At 41.4% G+C, this 12,516-nt stretch overlaps 1 protein-coding gene across 7 annotated transcripts; it reads left to right on the forward strand.

Annotated features, from left to right (window-relative positions):
- The first annotated feature begins 66 nt into the window (after positions 1–66).
- Positions 67–12,267, forward strand: LRIF1 (ligand dependent nuclear receptor interacting factor 1). 7 transcript variants are annotated; one of them, XM_082330481.1, is made up of 6 exons: positions 192–339; positions 3,618–3,693; positions 3,813–3,968; positions 5,970–7,485; positions 9,054–9,332; positions 10,656–12,267. In XM_082330481.1, the coding sequence occupies exons 4-6, from the start codon at positions 5,983–5,985 to the stop codon at positions 11,121–11,123; spliced, it is 2,250 nt and encodes a 749-aa protein (XP_082186607.1). In that variant the 5' UTR covers positions 192–339; positions 3,618–3,693; positions 3,813–3,968; positions 5,970–5,982; the 3' UTR covers positions 11,124–12,267. The 7 variants fall into 7 exon arrangements, with proteins under 7 accessions (XP_082186603.1, XP_082186605.1, XP_082186609.1 ...); XM_082330479.1 differs by lacking the exons at positions 192–339; positions 3,813–3,968 and adding an exon at positions 83–160; XM_082330478.1 differs by lacking the exon at positions 3,813–3,968.
- The last annotated feature ends 249 nt before the right edge of the window (positions 12,268–12,516 follow it).

The following is a 12,516-nucleotide window of genomic DNA, read 5'->3' on the forward strand; positions in this document are numbered from 1 at the left end:
TCCCGCCGCGGCCGTTGTCCGCCGCCGGTGCCGTGTTCGCGCCCCCCGCGGCGGGGGCGGCCCGGCCCGGCCCCTCCCGCCGCCGCCGCCGCGCCATGTCCAGCCGCCCGCTGGGGGCCCCGCGGAGCCGAGAGGAGCGGCCGGGCAGCGCCACGCAGTTGTGAGTACCGGGCCCCGGGCGGCGCGGGGCGGCGCGGACCGGCCCCGGAGCTCGCCCCCTCCCGGCGTCGGGCTGAGGTAGGCGAGCAGCGCCGCCGCAGACGGGCCGCCGCCGCCGCCCCGGTTCTCCCGGACAGCTCGGGAGCGCCCGGCACGGCCGAGCAGGCAGAGACCCGCCAGGTACGGTCCCGCTGCCCTCCCTCCCGCCCTCGGCGGGGCCCAGCGGGGTGCGAAGCGGCGGCGCGGGAGGGGCCCGGCTCCGCCATCCGCCCCCTTCCCGGGGCGGGGAAGGGGCGAGGTGTCGCCGGTGTTGGGGCGTTGGTTGGGGGAGCACCCCCGTTCCCGGCGGAGGAGGGGGAGAGGCTGAAGAGGGGGCAGCGGGCGGAGGGCTACGGCGGCTCCTCCTCCTGCCGCGCCCTTCCCGGCTCTTCACACCTCGGCTCCCGCAGGCGGTGCGCTCGCTCGGCTCCCCCGGCACGACGGCGCTCGCTCCTTCGCGCTCAGGGGCTCGCGTTTGCTCGAGGCCGGTGAAGTCACGGTGCGGTTAGGCGTGTGCCGGAGGCGGCCAGGAAACTGGGAGAAGCACGAGGGATGTGAGATACAGGGGTTTAACCTCTTGCAGCAGTAGAACCGCTTTACGCCAACTTGTTAATTCAACTGCACCATCAACGTGCAACCGTAGACCCTATGTGAGCTGGATGATACCCACTCTAATCGCCCCAAGGAGATTTTCTAGGCTGCCTGCGACTCCGTGTTTACGTTCCTGCTTTAAACTGGCAGGCGCTCAGCAGGGGCTGACTGCTCGGGTCGTGCTTTGGCTCCCGATGCATTTTGCTCGTCTCTCTGGAGTTCTCTGATTGCTTCATCTCTTTGGTGAAGAGTTTCGGGTTCGCTTGTTAGAGCCGCGGGGTTGCTGTGGCCCTGGGCTGTGGTTTTGGCGCTGTTGATGTTCTCTGCAATTCTGCCAAAGGTTTTATGGCTGGAGGAGGACCTGGTCATTGATCGGTAGAGCTGTGGTTTCTAAAAAAGCACAGGGACCGTTTGCCGGCAGTTAGCACTTTGTAGAATAATTATCTGTAGTCCAGGGAATATTCCACAATGGGTGAAAGTGTTTCTGTACAAAATTATTGTCGAACAGAAAATGTTTCTTCTGCCATTGTTGAAAGCTTCTGGATTACGATAAAACCGCAAGCCATTAGGAATGGCTTGGACCTAAATTCTGGGCAGGATTCCTAGCTTTATATGCAAACTCAACATAAATTTCCAGGTTTCCTTCAGGTAATAATAACAAAAGATATTTTATTACAACGTTCAGCTAATCCGTGGATGGGATACGGCTATATAAAATAAATCTAGACTACAATAAATTAATTTTGGTTTGCCCCTAGATGTATGCTTCCAATTTATAATAAATAAATAAAAAAAAAATTTGCCGCTTCCTGGATTCAACTTAACCCATTAAAATAAATGCAGTTGGTTCTCTGAAGTTCGTAGTGGCTTGTAGTCCGTGTTTGATTTATTCATATTCGTAGAAGATAAAAGTTGTCTCTCAAGGAATAGCTGAGAGTAAAGGTAGACTTTATAAAAAGTAGCTTGCTTCTGCCGAAAGGGAATGTTTCTTCTGACAACTTTGAAGTATAATTGAAGTTTGAGCAAGTCTTTCTGTCCTTTTTATCTCCACTGATATGTTTTTTTGATGGCATGGTCATGATTTCTGTTGCGGTAATGGCTTGGGATGCCCTGGTGGTTGCAATGGTTTTGGCGAATGGTTTTATTTACTGAAAGTGTTCTGAGGGTATTTTTATTAATGCAAAAATTCGGGACAGAAGATGAATTTTTAAATACTCAGTATTTGTTATTTGAGCCTGCTGCGTAGTAAGAGTAATAAACAATGTGGGATGAGAACTTTAGATGATAAAATTTGTGTGCCTGATCATGTAAGTGAAGAAAACAGGAATTCTATTTCAACTGAGGGAAACGTAGGCTATTCTTCTTTTTATTTTTCTAGCTTGATAGAAATAAATAAATAAATAAATCTTCATGTTTCTTTCTGTTATCTCTGCTTTTGTAGCTTGCTTAATGCCATTTCCATTGTTGACTAGGAAGCTTTCCATATTGCTAGGCAGACTATTTACCTAAAGAAACAATGACCTCTTTCAGTCAAGAACAATGTCATCTAGTTGACATTTGTGAATGTCACAGAATTTTTGTTTTTAAAGAAAGATGACTACCTGAATTTGATAGTTTCTGCGGTGACATTAGATAAAATTTCTACCAGTCCACCACTGTTTGTTTGTTCGTTTGTTTTTTCCCCTTCCATGAGCTTATTGTCCTCAAGTTCTGTTCAGGGATCTGCCTTACATTCAGGCCTTGGGCCACGCTAAAGTATCGTAACAGTAGAAGTATTTCTAAGCATTAATATATGAGATTTGAGGAGGTTGTGGGGTAGGGAAGCGAAGGAGGATGAAGAGGAGAAAGAAAACTCTAGTAACTATGGGAAAAATCGCCAAGTACAACTTGGCATGATTTACAGAATTCCTATTATTATTTTTTAAGGAAAAGAAATTAGCTTGTTCTTAAACTAAATTAATCTGACACTCTTAAAGGGGGATACTGATGGGGATACTGATGGAGACTTCACTCTGCTTAAGGGATTCTTAAAACATATTCTTCAAACAATGGCTGCAGAGTGAATTAGAACAGCTTCTACCTCTCCTCTTCATCACTCAATAATGTATGAAAAAGGTGCAAATGCTTTATTGTATTTTGGTAACATGAAACGTCAGTCCTGGTTATTTCTTTGTATCACCTGGAAAAGTCTTTAGCGATGTGGGATTTATACGGTGACGCATTTTCAACTTATATCTGAAGTAGCAAAAGCATCTAAAAACGTCAACAATGACATCTTTTCTTCCTCTTTCATAGATGTTTGAGTAAATATGTGTGAATACAACTTCTGAATAGCTCATCTGAACATTTCCTTCTTTCTTGTCTATCTTTAGCTTTTTGTAATTCTGCAATCCTGTAAGTACCTGCTATTTGGTTCAAGTAAAAGGATGTTATTTTCGAGAAAACTGTAATTTTGGGCTTTCTTGCTCTTTTTGCATAGAGTGTGAAGATAAAAAGCTGCAGTTGTCTTCTGTAATCATGAAAAGCAGAATGATCTGGAGTTCAGACAAACTGGATTTTTTAAAGGAGGTTTCTTCCTCAGCCTACTTAAAAGATCCTGTTTGTAGCACAGTGTCAAAACCAGTTTTTTTAAGTCCATGAAAAGGAAGGTTAACAGTGACTCAAGGTAGAAACGGGAAGAGCGGAGGTGAGCACTGGAAACCGGCATTGCTGCTGAAGAAAATATTCATGCAAATGCATCTTCTATCTCATCTCTCTCTTGCTTCCTCTCTCTGATCTTCTCCCCTTCCTCTTGCCCAAAAGTTAGAGGTATCCCCTTGCTTTGACAGGTGGAGGAGCGTGCCTCTTTGGAGGTTTCTTCTGCCCTTTGATGCCTATTTGCAGTGCTAGTTAGTTTGAGTGGAGGTAAGTACCTGTAAGTACCTGTTTGTAAAAGCTGTAGTGGTTCAGCAGTTCCATGTCTGTAGAACTTGCTGAAAATTTCCTTCTGAATTTGCCTTCAGAATATTAATTCTTATACACAGAAAAGAAGAAAAGTTGAGACTGTAGATCACGGGTTACTAAAGAAGCATTGAGAGATTCAAGGCATATAACAGATACAGATGCAAAAAGCTGTCCAGTGCTGGTCGTCGTAATTCTGCATTGTCAGTAGTGCTAGGAGTGCTAAAGTGGCTCCAAAAGTGAGTCTCTTTTGCTCTAATTAAGTTCAAACATATAAATATTTATAGTGGCTCTTTGTTTAAGCAAAAGTATTTCTGTAAGATCACTACCCTTCAGTGCTTGTCCTTCTCAACTATCATTTCTGTTTCCAAAACATCCAACTCCATTTTACTACTAAAACCTCTGATGGCAGCTTCCACTAGGCACCGTGTGGTATATTGCCTATGTTTTCATTTTCAGTACGTTATTTTTAAAACAAAAGTTTTGAAGAATTTCCTGCCCACTGCACTGATAAATCACGTAAACATCTGCTTTTTCACACCGTATGCCTAGAAGTGAGGCATTGGACCAAAATGTTGGACGTGGGAGTTAATTCTAAGGTTACAGCGAGGGAAGCTCTGCATGTCTAAAGCTTTTATGTTTTAGACAGACAATAGCATGGTTATTTATGTCGACCACCAAGGGGAACGTGACCCCTCAGGCTGTAGCAGGAACAGTCCAACTCTGGGAGTGAAGAGCATCCTTGTGACTTCTCACTTGATGGGAAAAGGCAATGTCTTGACTGACCTCTTGAGCAGATACAACGGTGGGACACACAAATGATATCTCCTAGTCACTCTGTTCCAAGCTGAGTTGGAAGCCCAAACTGTAATGCTTCACTGCCAGAAAAAATGCCAGTGTTTCAAAACTACTTCACAGTAAACAGAACACAATACTGATGTCATCTGGACTGGGACTGGGAAATAATCTCATGTCCGTGTTATCTGTGCATTTATTGAGGTAGAAAGTCAATGGGAGAGAGCGAGAATGCTCTTGGTGACTAAAGGTGGAGTTGACAGCTTTGCCTATTAATCATTCTGGATCTGATGTCAAGACCATGAAACCTACTTCCAGTTCATTTGGTCTCTTCTTTACTAGCGAGGGAGACTCTGTTTTGATCATATATGTCTCAACATGTCATGTTGCCTCTGCAGTGCTTTGGGCATTAGATTGTTCTTCTGAGAGTCCAAGGGTTCTTTGGGGAAGATGCCTGCATTCGGGCAAACTCACTTGAAGCAGGAAAGATTCCCTGTCTTGCAATGGACTTGAAAAATCTTGGCATTTGAAGCAGTCACAACTAACTTTTGGTTTGACAAGGTTCTATCTGTCTGTTTGCTGTTTTGACTTCCTATCTTCACCTGCAATGAATCTGTATTTACTCTTCAGATTTCACTGGTGCTGTTTCCATGTATTCCTCCTTGGTTTTGAAGCCTTTTCCTTCCTAGACTTAGACTTCTGTTCTCATAAATGTATGCACCTTGATAGCGTTTGAGGGTTTTTCCTTTTCGTCTCTGAAGATGGCCACCTTTGTAGTCTATATCTGCCTAACGAATGAGCGGGCAGATGAGATGTAGGCATATGAGCTGGTCACCCTACATCCTATTCTACAAAGTAAATGTATTCTGCATCTTAATTTCTTTTTCGTATGTATGTGTCTGAAGTAATTTCTGCTTCCATCTTGCCGTGCAACTAATCTGCCTGTGTTTTCCTGAAGCTTTCCTGAAATTCATGCTTCGCAGCATTAAGTAGGGGTATTAATAGTAACAGGGAGACGGGAAAGCAGAAAATATGGCTTCACTGTGAAATCTGGAGATAACGTTTTTCTTTTTCAGAATGAAAGGCCCTCTAAGTAGAAGAGGAGGATAATGTAAGGTGTTTTCTTGGGTCTTTTAAGTTATTTTTATCTGAAAAGGATGCATTTCTGGCTACTCTGTGGTGTAAAAGTTGGACATTATTTTCAGATAGTCTGTGGTATTCTGAAATGCGAACCTAAAATGTACACTAAGTAGGTCAGTATGATTTTTGCCAGTGAAGTTCCTGAAGATTAGATCTGGCATTTTTCAGTAGTTAATTTGCTTCTAAGGCATAGCAGTGCTGGGTATACAATTCACTGATGCACATTAATTAAAATATCTATGCTGTGTTCACTTACGCTCTCTTTCGTTTTTCTTTTTCTTTTCTATTTTCTTTGTTTTGTTAAGCATTGCAGGCTGTATGTACCGAGTAGTTCAGACGACGGGACCAGATGGAAAAAACCTTCTGAAATTACTTCCAATTTCTAAATCTTCTGGAAGCTTTGTGCCAATAGTTCAGTCTTCAGCCATGCCAAATAATTCTAAAGCGAATATTTCTAGTCCAGTCCATCTTACTTTTAAGACACAGCTTGCCAATACTACTGCACCTTCATCTGTTAAGATACCTGTTTTTCAGTCTGCTGATCCTGGAAAGATTATTCTTACAAGGACATTAGACAAACAGGAAAGTGTTAGGGCAGGTTCTGAAAAAGAAAGCTTAATTCCAAAATCAGCTGCTAACATCCAGAGCAGTTGTGTTTCCGTTGATAGACTGTCTTTGCAGAACATTGCTGTAACAAGTTCATCTAACCAGAGTAACACTGCATACATGTTGGTAGACACAAAAAGTCTTCCAGTTACTGTGAAGTCTCCAGTACTGCCCTCTGGCCACCACCTCCAGATACCAGCTGATGCAGAAGTGAAATCTGTCCCAGCTTCTTTTTTACCACCTGCAATACAGCAAAAAATACTTGCAGCTGCAGCAACAAATGTGTCTGGAGGAGCTGACAGTACAAAAATGCCAACTGTTATTTACGTGTCACCAGTGAACACAGTGAAAACAGTACTTCCCAAGTGTTTGCAAGCCATTTGTCCAAAACCTGCCACAGACGTTTCAAAAACATTAATAATGACAACTACACAAAAGGGAAATAATTCCTCTCCTGAGACAGTAACATCTGATGGTCAGCAGTGCCAGCAAACTCCAATGAAATGGATTGTGCAAGAAAGTCCACAGTCATCAGCGCCTTGCCTTATTCCTGTAAAGTCATCAAATAATATGGCTTCCAAGATCTTGAAAACTTTGTCAGACATGAAGAATGTAGAAGTTAACTCGGCAAATATTTTACCACTCTCTTCTAGTGGTCCTGGTGGAAGCCAAACAAAAATCACATCTATTAAAGATAACGCTCTGGTCATGTACAATGGGAAAGTCTATTTGTTGACCAAAAGAGGCTCTGATGTTCTGTCAGCCCAAGCTGACAAACAGGCATCTGCCTCTTCTGATGCTTCACTTAAAAAGGAGACATCCAAGCTAATTGATTCTACTGCAGTCAATAAAATAACCAATAAAGTAGTGAATCTGGTATTGTCAAAAAGCAAAGGAATGGTGCTGTCTCAGAAAGATCCAAAACCATGTACAGACTCAAAAAATTCTTCACCCACTGGCTTAAGAAATGACTTAAAATCTGCACCTGCAGCTCTGGTGACACCAAGTGCTAATCAGCAGAATTCCACTGTAAACCAGAGAAAGAGTTTGCCCTTCACCGAGAGCATTTCAAGTGGAGTGACCCCTATTACAGCAGTAGGGACGCAGGAAAATGTATGCCAAAATGGCAAAGAAAAGATTCATTCCCCCAAAGCAGCAAGTGCTGTTTTACCTCAGTCTAAGCAAGAGTGTGCTTTCAGTGAAGACTGGCAAAAGGTAACTCTCTCCAATAAACATGCCCATCTCAGTCTCTGCTAAATTGTTATATGGTCCTGGTTCTGTTTGGATAAAATGGCTATTAATAAGTTCACAGATTTTTGTAACCGGCTGTCCTGTCACTGGAAATGCTGGTCTAAAGTGTGGTTCTAATCAATAAATGATTTTTTTTTTTTTTTTTCCAATAAGATTGCACTATGCAACTGAGAAAATGCGTAAAGAAAAGAAAGGGGCAGGGAAAAGATGACTTTTTATTTCCTCACAAGATAAATTGTTGGTAACAACTGAGACTATAGGAAGGTTGTTAATTGCTTGAGCTCTGGGGGCTGTCTGCCTTCTAGTGTTGTTGATGCCACATTCTCACAGCACAGCCATTGACTCTGTTGTAGGTGTGATGTAAGGTAGAGAAGTTTGCAGCTACACAAGAGGAAAACAAGGTGGAAGAGCAGGGTTTGTCATCCAGAGACAAACTCTGGTGTCGCACTAAGTCAGCTGCAGTCTCCGCTAGCTCAGACAGCCAAACACAGGAGCTGCGTTTCCGTCCTTTCATGCCGTGATGGGGAGGGATCCACCTCCTTTGACTCATGGTTTCATGTCAGGCAGAAGAAACTCTTGAGATCTTGAATGGCTTTCCCCCTTCAGGCTGGACCTACATATTCTTTTAAGATCATAATGTCAAAAGTATGTAAAAAGTCCTTAGCCTCAAATCCCACAAACTCTACCCATGAAGGATTGTAGGTCAAGTTGTCAGTTGCTCAAGAGGCCAGAATGAATTTGCATCCAGATAAATCATTCTGAAGCTAGTTTATACTTGCTTGTGTTGACCAGGCAGAAGAGAAATGTCAGCTAGGCATATTTGTGCAAATTTTAGACATTTAATCATTGCAACAGACTGTAGGGCCTCTTTTTTTGATTGTTCCTCACCTGAAAAATGGTTAAAATAGACTTTTTTTTTTTTTTTGTTCAGTGCTGCGTGATGCCAAGTGTTAGCATTCTCATTTGCTTTAACCGCTGTGAAATACAGCATATCAAATGTTTGCTGCTTTTAGTCTGTAAATTTGCAAGCCCACGGATTGCCAGACATACTGATGTGAGATTGAACTTGAAGATCGGAAACAGCTCAGGTTACAATGAGGTTAGATACGAGAGATGGCTAATAGTGCTTTGTTAGTATTATCAACCACAGTGCAAATCTGAAATGCATTCAACAATCTGAAAGTGACACTGTAAAGACACTATCTGATCTTCCGTCATCTTCCTTTGTTACTTTAAAGTTTTAGAAGAGGTGATTCCCTTGTTGCTTCTTTCACTTCTGTGGTTTGCTAGTTGGACTGTGCATTTTCTGGATGTTCCACGATGTACTTGAGGTTTTAAATAACTAACAAGAGTGCTAGACCTATGATAATAGGTATATCATTTCTCAAAATTGGCTTACTTGTGTTAAACGTAACTCTTGGAGAATGGCAGACAAAACAAAGGTTCACTTGTCTTTCTAGTAAGTAGTTTTTAGTTTATATGTATGGAGAGAGAGAGTGATTGATGGCGCTCTCACTTTTTCTATATTTCAGATCCAGTGTGAAAAGATGGATTCACCGGGAAAGGTTATTCAAATCAAACACCAAGAGAGGCCACATTGGAAACAATACTTGGAATTACGGAAAAAATTTGGTCTCTCTAAGGAGGAGAGAGTGTACCTTAAGAGAATACCATTAATGACCTCCTGTGAGAAACCAGAAGAAAGGGTTTGTTCCAATGACAGCTTGAAAAGGAAAAATGATTCTTGCAGTTCATCATCATTAGATGTGGAAATAACAAATCAACATCAGGAATGTGTTAAAGAGGAAAAGGTATCTTGAAATTTTTCAGTGCTAAAATGTGTACTGCAACGCGTTCAGAAAGCAGCATATGTATAGTCGGTACAGAGCTGCGTGTTTATTGGGACCCTCCCGCCTCTGGATTCATCAGGGCAAGTCAGTAATTGTTATGGTCCCTGTGAGAATTGTTCCTAGAACTTGTTTGCATACCGCAAGAGAGTTGTGTGATTTCAGTACGACTTGACTACCATCTAAGAATTTTTATCCTCTTTTCTGGGTTCCACTGGAGGAAATTTGAAGAACAAATGCTTTGAAGAAGACTGGACCCTCTAGTGGTGGCTGAACAGTCAAAGGGATAGTCTGTATTGGAACAGAAACCATACCTCTGTAACCTGATTTATATTTAGCCTTCTGCAAACAATTATGTTTATCTAGTAGTGCAATAGATATAAGCAGAATAATAGAAGAATAATTCCTTGTGAGGCTTTACCCTTGAGTCAGTCAAGTGCCATTATTTCAAGGCACTTCCGTCACTCACATGACTAGGTGTGGCTGACTTCCAAAGAAAGCTATCCACTTAGTCATGTGTGGTTTTATTGGAAGAAATTTACCTGCGTACCTGTCTAATCTTTAGAACTACAAATGTCTTTATAAACGTAGTCCTTTGTCATTGGCTAGGAACTTGCTCGGGTGATTCTGGAAAGGTTCCCTCAATGTAAGGACTTCCATCTTAATGCATTAAAATGATTTTGTCCATCTAAAGTAGTTCTGTCCAGCCATAGTGTTCTACATTTTCTTTTGTATGATTCTACTCTACCCAGTCAAAGGCTTTCTTAGGTTTTAATAATTCTGTATTAAGAGCCCTGCTTTGAGCAGATCTACTGACTGCTCTTAGTAAAGTACATTAATATTTAAATAACAAAACAGCTGGGAGGAATGCAGTCTTGTAATGGACATTATTGCTAATGTTTGGGCTTTTTGGAGAGGTAAGCATGAAAAATTCTTCTACGTTTTGAATTTTCCTGTCAAGTTACATAGAAAGTTTTTGTCTTACACTAAAGTTAAAGAACTTAAGCAGCAACAGGAGATAAGTATGCATAGCAAGAGCAGAGGTGCACTGTTGACTAAGGAAGGAATTAAATGTTCTGGAATTGTTAACTGGGAATCTTTGCTAGAAAAGTATTGAACCTGGCAGTATGTTTGCTCAAATTGCTAGAAGAAACATCTTCCATACAGTAATTTGAAGAAGCTTGCAACAAATAACTTGTAATTTGCGCTTAGTGAACTGTGATGTTATAATGTAGAACGATGCTCAATTTCACAGAAGTATATTTTGTATGTTTCTTGACTGTACAGATAATTGTGGATCTGGAAGAGGATTTGACTAAGAAAAGAAAAATAAAATCCTCACCACTGTCAGACAGTGGAAAGAGAAGGAAAACTTCAGTCAAATCAACCACAAGTCCAAGTTCAGAAGATACCAGCTCAAGTTCCAGTGTACTTAACAGAAGCGTTTCACCTCCACCAGTCTTAGAGCAGCAAAGTATTTCCACAGACTTTGTTGTGTTGTCTACAGGGAGGGACTCTGAGCAAGACCCATACTCGCAATATAGTGACGTTACAGACTCGAGTATTCCCGTTTTAGTGTCTTGTGAAGATGATACTTCAGTTCTTGAAGGTTCTTTCAGAGATGATGCTTTCCCTTTGACTCCCCCAGACTTGGATGAAACAATACGGGATGAAAAAATAAAACGACTTAAACAGCTCTTAAGAGAACGAGAAGCGGCACTTGAAGAGATGCGTAGAAAAATGCAGCAAAGCTGAAATACTGAAGCTGGTGATCTGGATGATACTCATCTCCATTTCAGTGACTTCAAGAAGAAATTCCTTGTTTAAACGAACACGAATATTTCTGGTAGATGGAAGATCTTAATGAGATTTACAGTATGTTTGTATTTAGAAAAGTATAGGTTTCTTGTTAAATACCAGAAATAAAAGACTTGGACCATGAAATTCTGCTTCTGGGACATTATATGTATCAAAGAATGCAGAAGATAGGCATTTTTATTAGTGTATTTTCTCTATATTTTGAATTGAGGGGTTTCAGTATTAGTCCTAGCAAATAAGCTTTCCCACTTTGGAATTCATGGCCTATCTCTTAGAAACTGAATGTAAATTGCAAACCCCAATTGTAGATATTTTTTTGTTTTCCTAATGTTTTATAGCGCATGACAACTTTTGTGAATTCCTGAGGACTGTCAATTGTCATAAAAGGTCAATGGTCAGTGTTTAATAAATGCTATTTAAGTGATCTGGGAATTAGACTTTAGGCAGTAATAATGCAGATATTTGTACAAAACCTCTTACAGATGTGAAGACGGAAGCAGTAGAAAGCCCTGCTGACAGTTATTTAGATACGTGCCTCTTACCGTTACTATTGTAAGCCTTTATAAGGCCTTTGCCAGCTTTGCAATGTTGAAGTTTGGTTGTGGGGTTATTTTTGCAGGGGGGGGTGTGTGTATATTTTTTTTTAAACAGAATTGTGTTGAATAATAACTTGTTGAAGCAAAAAAGGCATATTTCTTTATCCAGAGGTGGTATCTTCAATAATTCTTGAGGAGTATCTTTTCCGTTAATTTGTTCAGTTGTTACTTGAACACGTCTTTTGTTACCTTTGTTTGATGCTACCTTAGTTTTGCATTGTCGGAAAGAATGTCCACTCACACTGTCTTTGCCATCATAATTTTTATAGATCTTTGTAGTGTATTTTCCCAGCATCTTCCGTCCTGTGTTGTATGGATGCCTTTCGCTACCCCCTGTTGTCCATGTCATTGAATCTTGTAAGGCGTTTCTGCAGTTCTTTATTGTTAGAGCCATGAATAACTTTTGCCAACAGAATTCGCCATTGTTTTTTTTCTTGTCCATTTATGGTTATATTCAATATCACTGATTCCTGTAGAACTCCATTGCTGATTTCTGTTCACGGGAGACTATTTGCTACTATTCTTATTTTCTGTATTTTAATCAAATTTTCATCTGCAAGGTTTTTCTCTGTTATCAAGTGGATGCCTAGTGTATGTATAGGGTTTTGGCAAAGGGTGTTGCTTTGGAGATGTATCGTTGGAGAGCCTAGTAGACTGTATCAGCCCTATGTTCCTTATTAATATGCATCTTGACAGTGTGAAAAACTCAAGTGGATTAGAGAGGCAGAACAGCC

The sequence above is a fragment of the Platalea leucorodia genome, assembly GCF_965183815.1.
Source record: "Platalea leucorodia genome assembly, chromosome: 19".
NCBI lineage: Eukaryota > Metazoa > Chordata > Aves > Pelecaniformes > Threskiornithidae > Platalea > Platalea leucorodia.

Bases quoted from the DNA above. Each gene is read 5' to 3' on its own strand.
- LRIF1 (XM_082330477.1), top strand. From the start codon at position 96: ATGTCCAGCCGCCCGCTGGGGGCCCCGCGGAGCCGAGAGGAGCGGCCG. The intron at 7,486-9,053 runs GTAACTCTCTCC...TCTATATTTCAG, and splicing joins TCAGTGAAGACTGGCAAAAG to ATCCAGTGTGAAAAGATGGA. The intron at 9,333-10,655 runs GTATCTTGAAAT...TTGACTGTACAG, and splicing joins AATGTGTTAAAGAGGAAAAG to ATAATTGTGGATCTGGAAGA.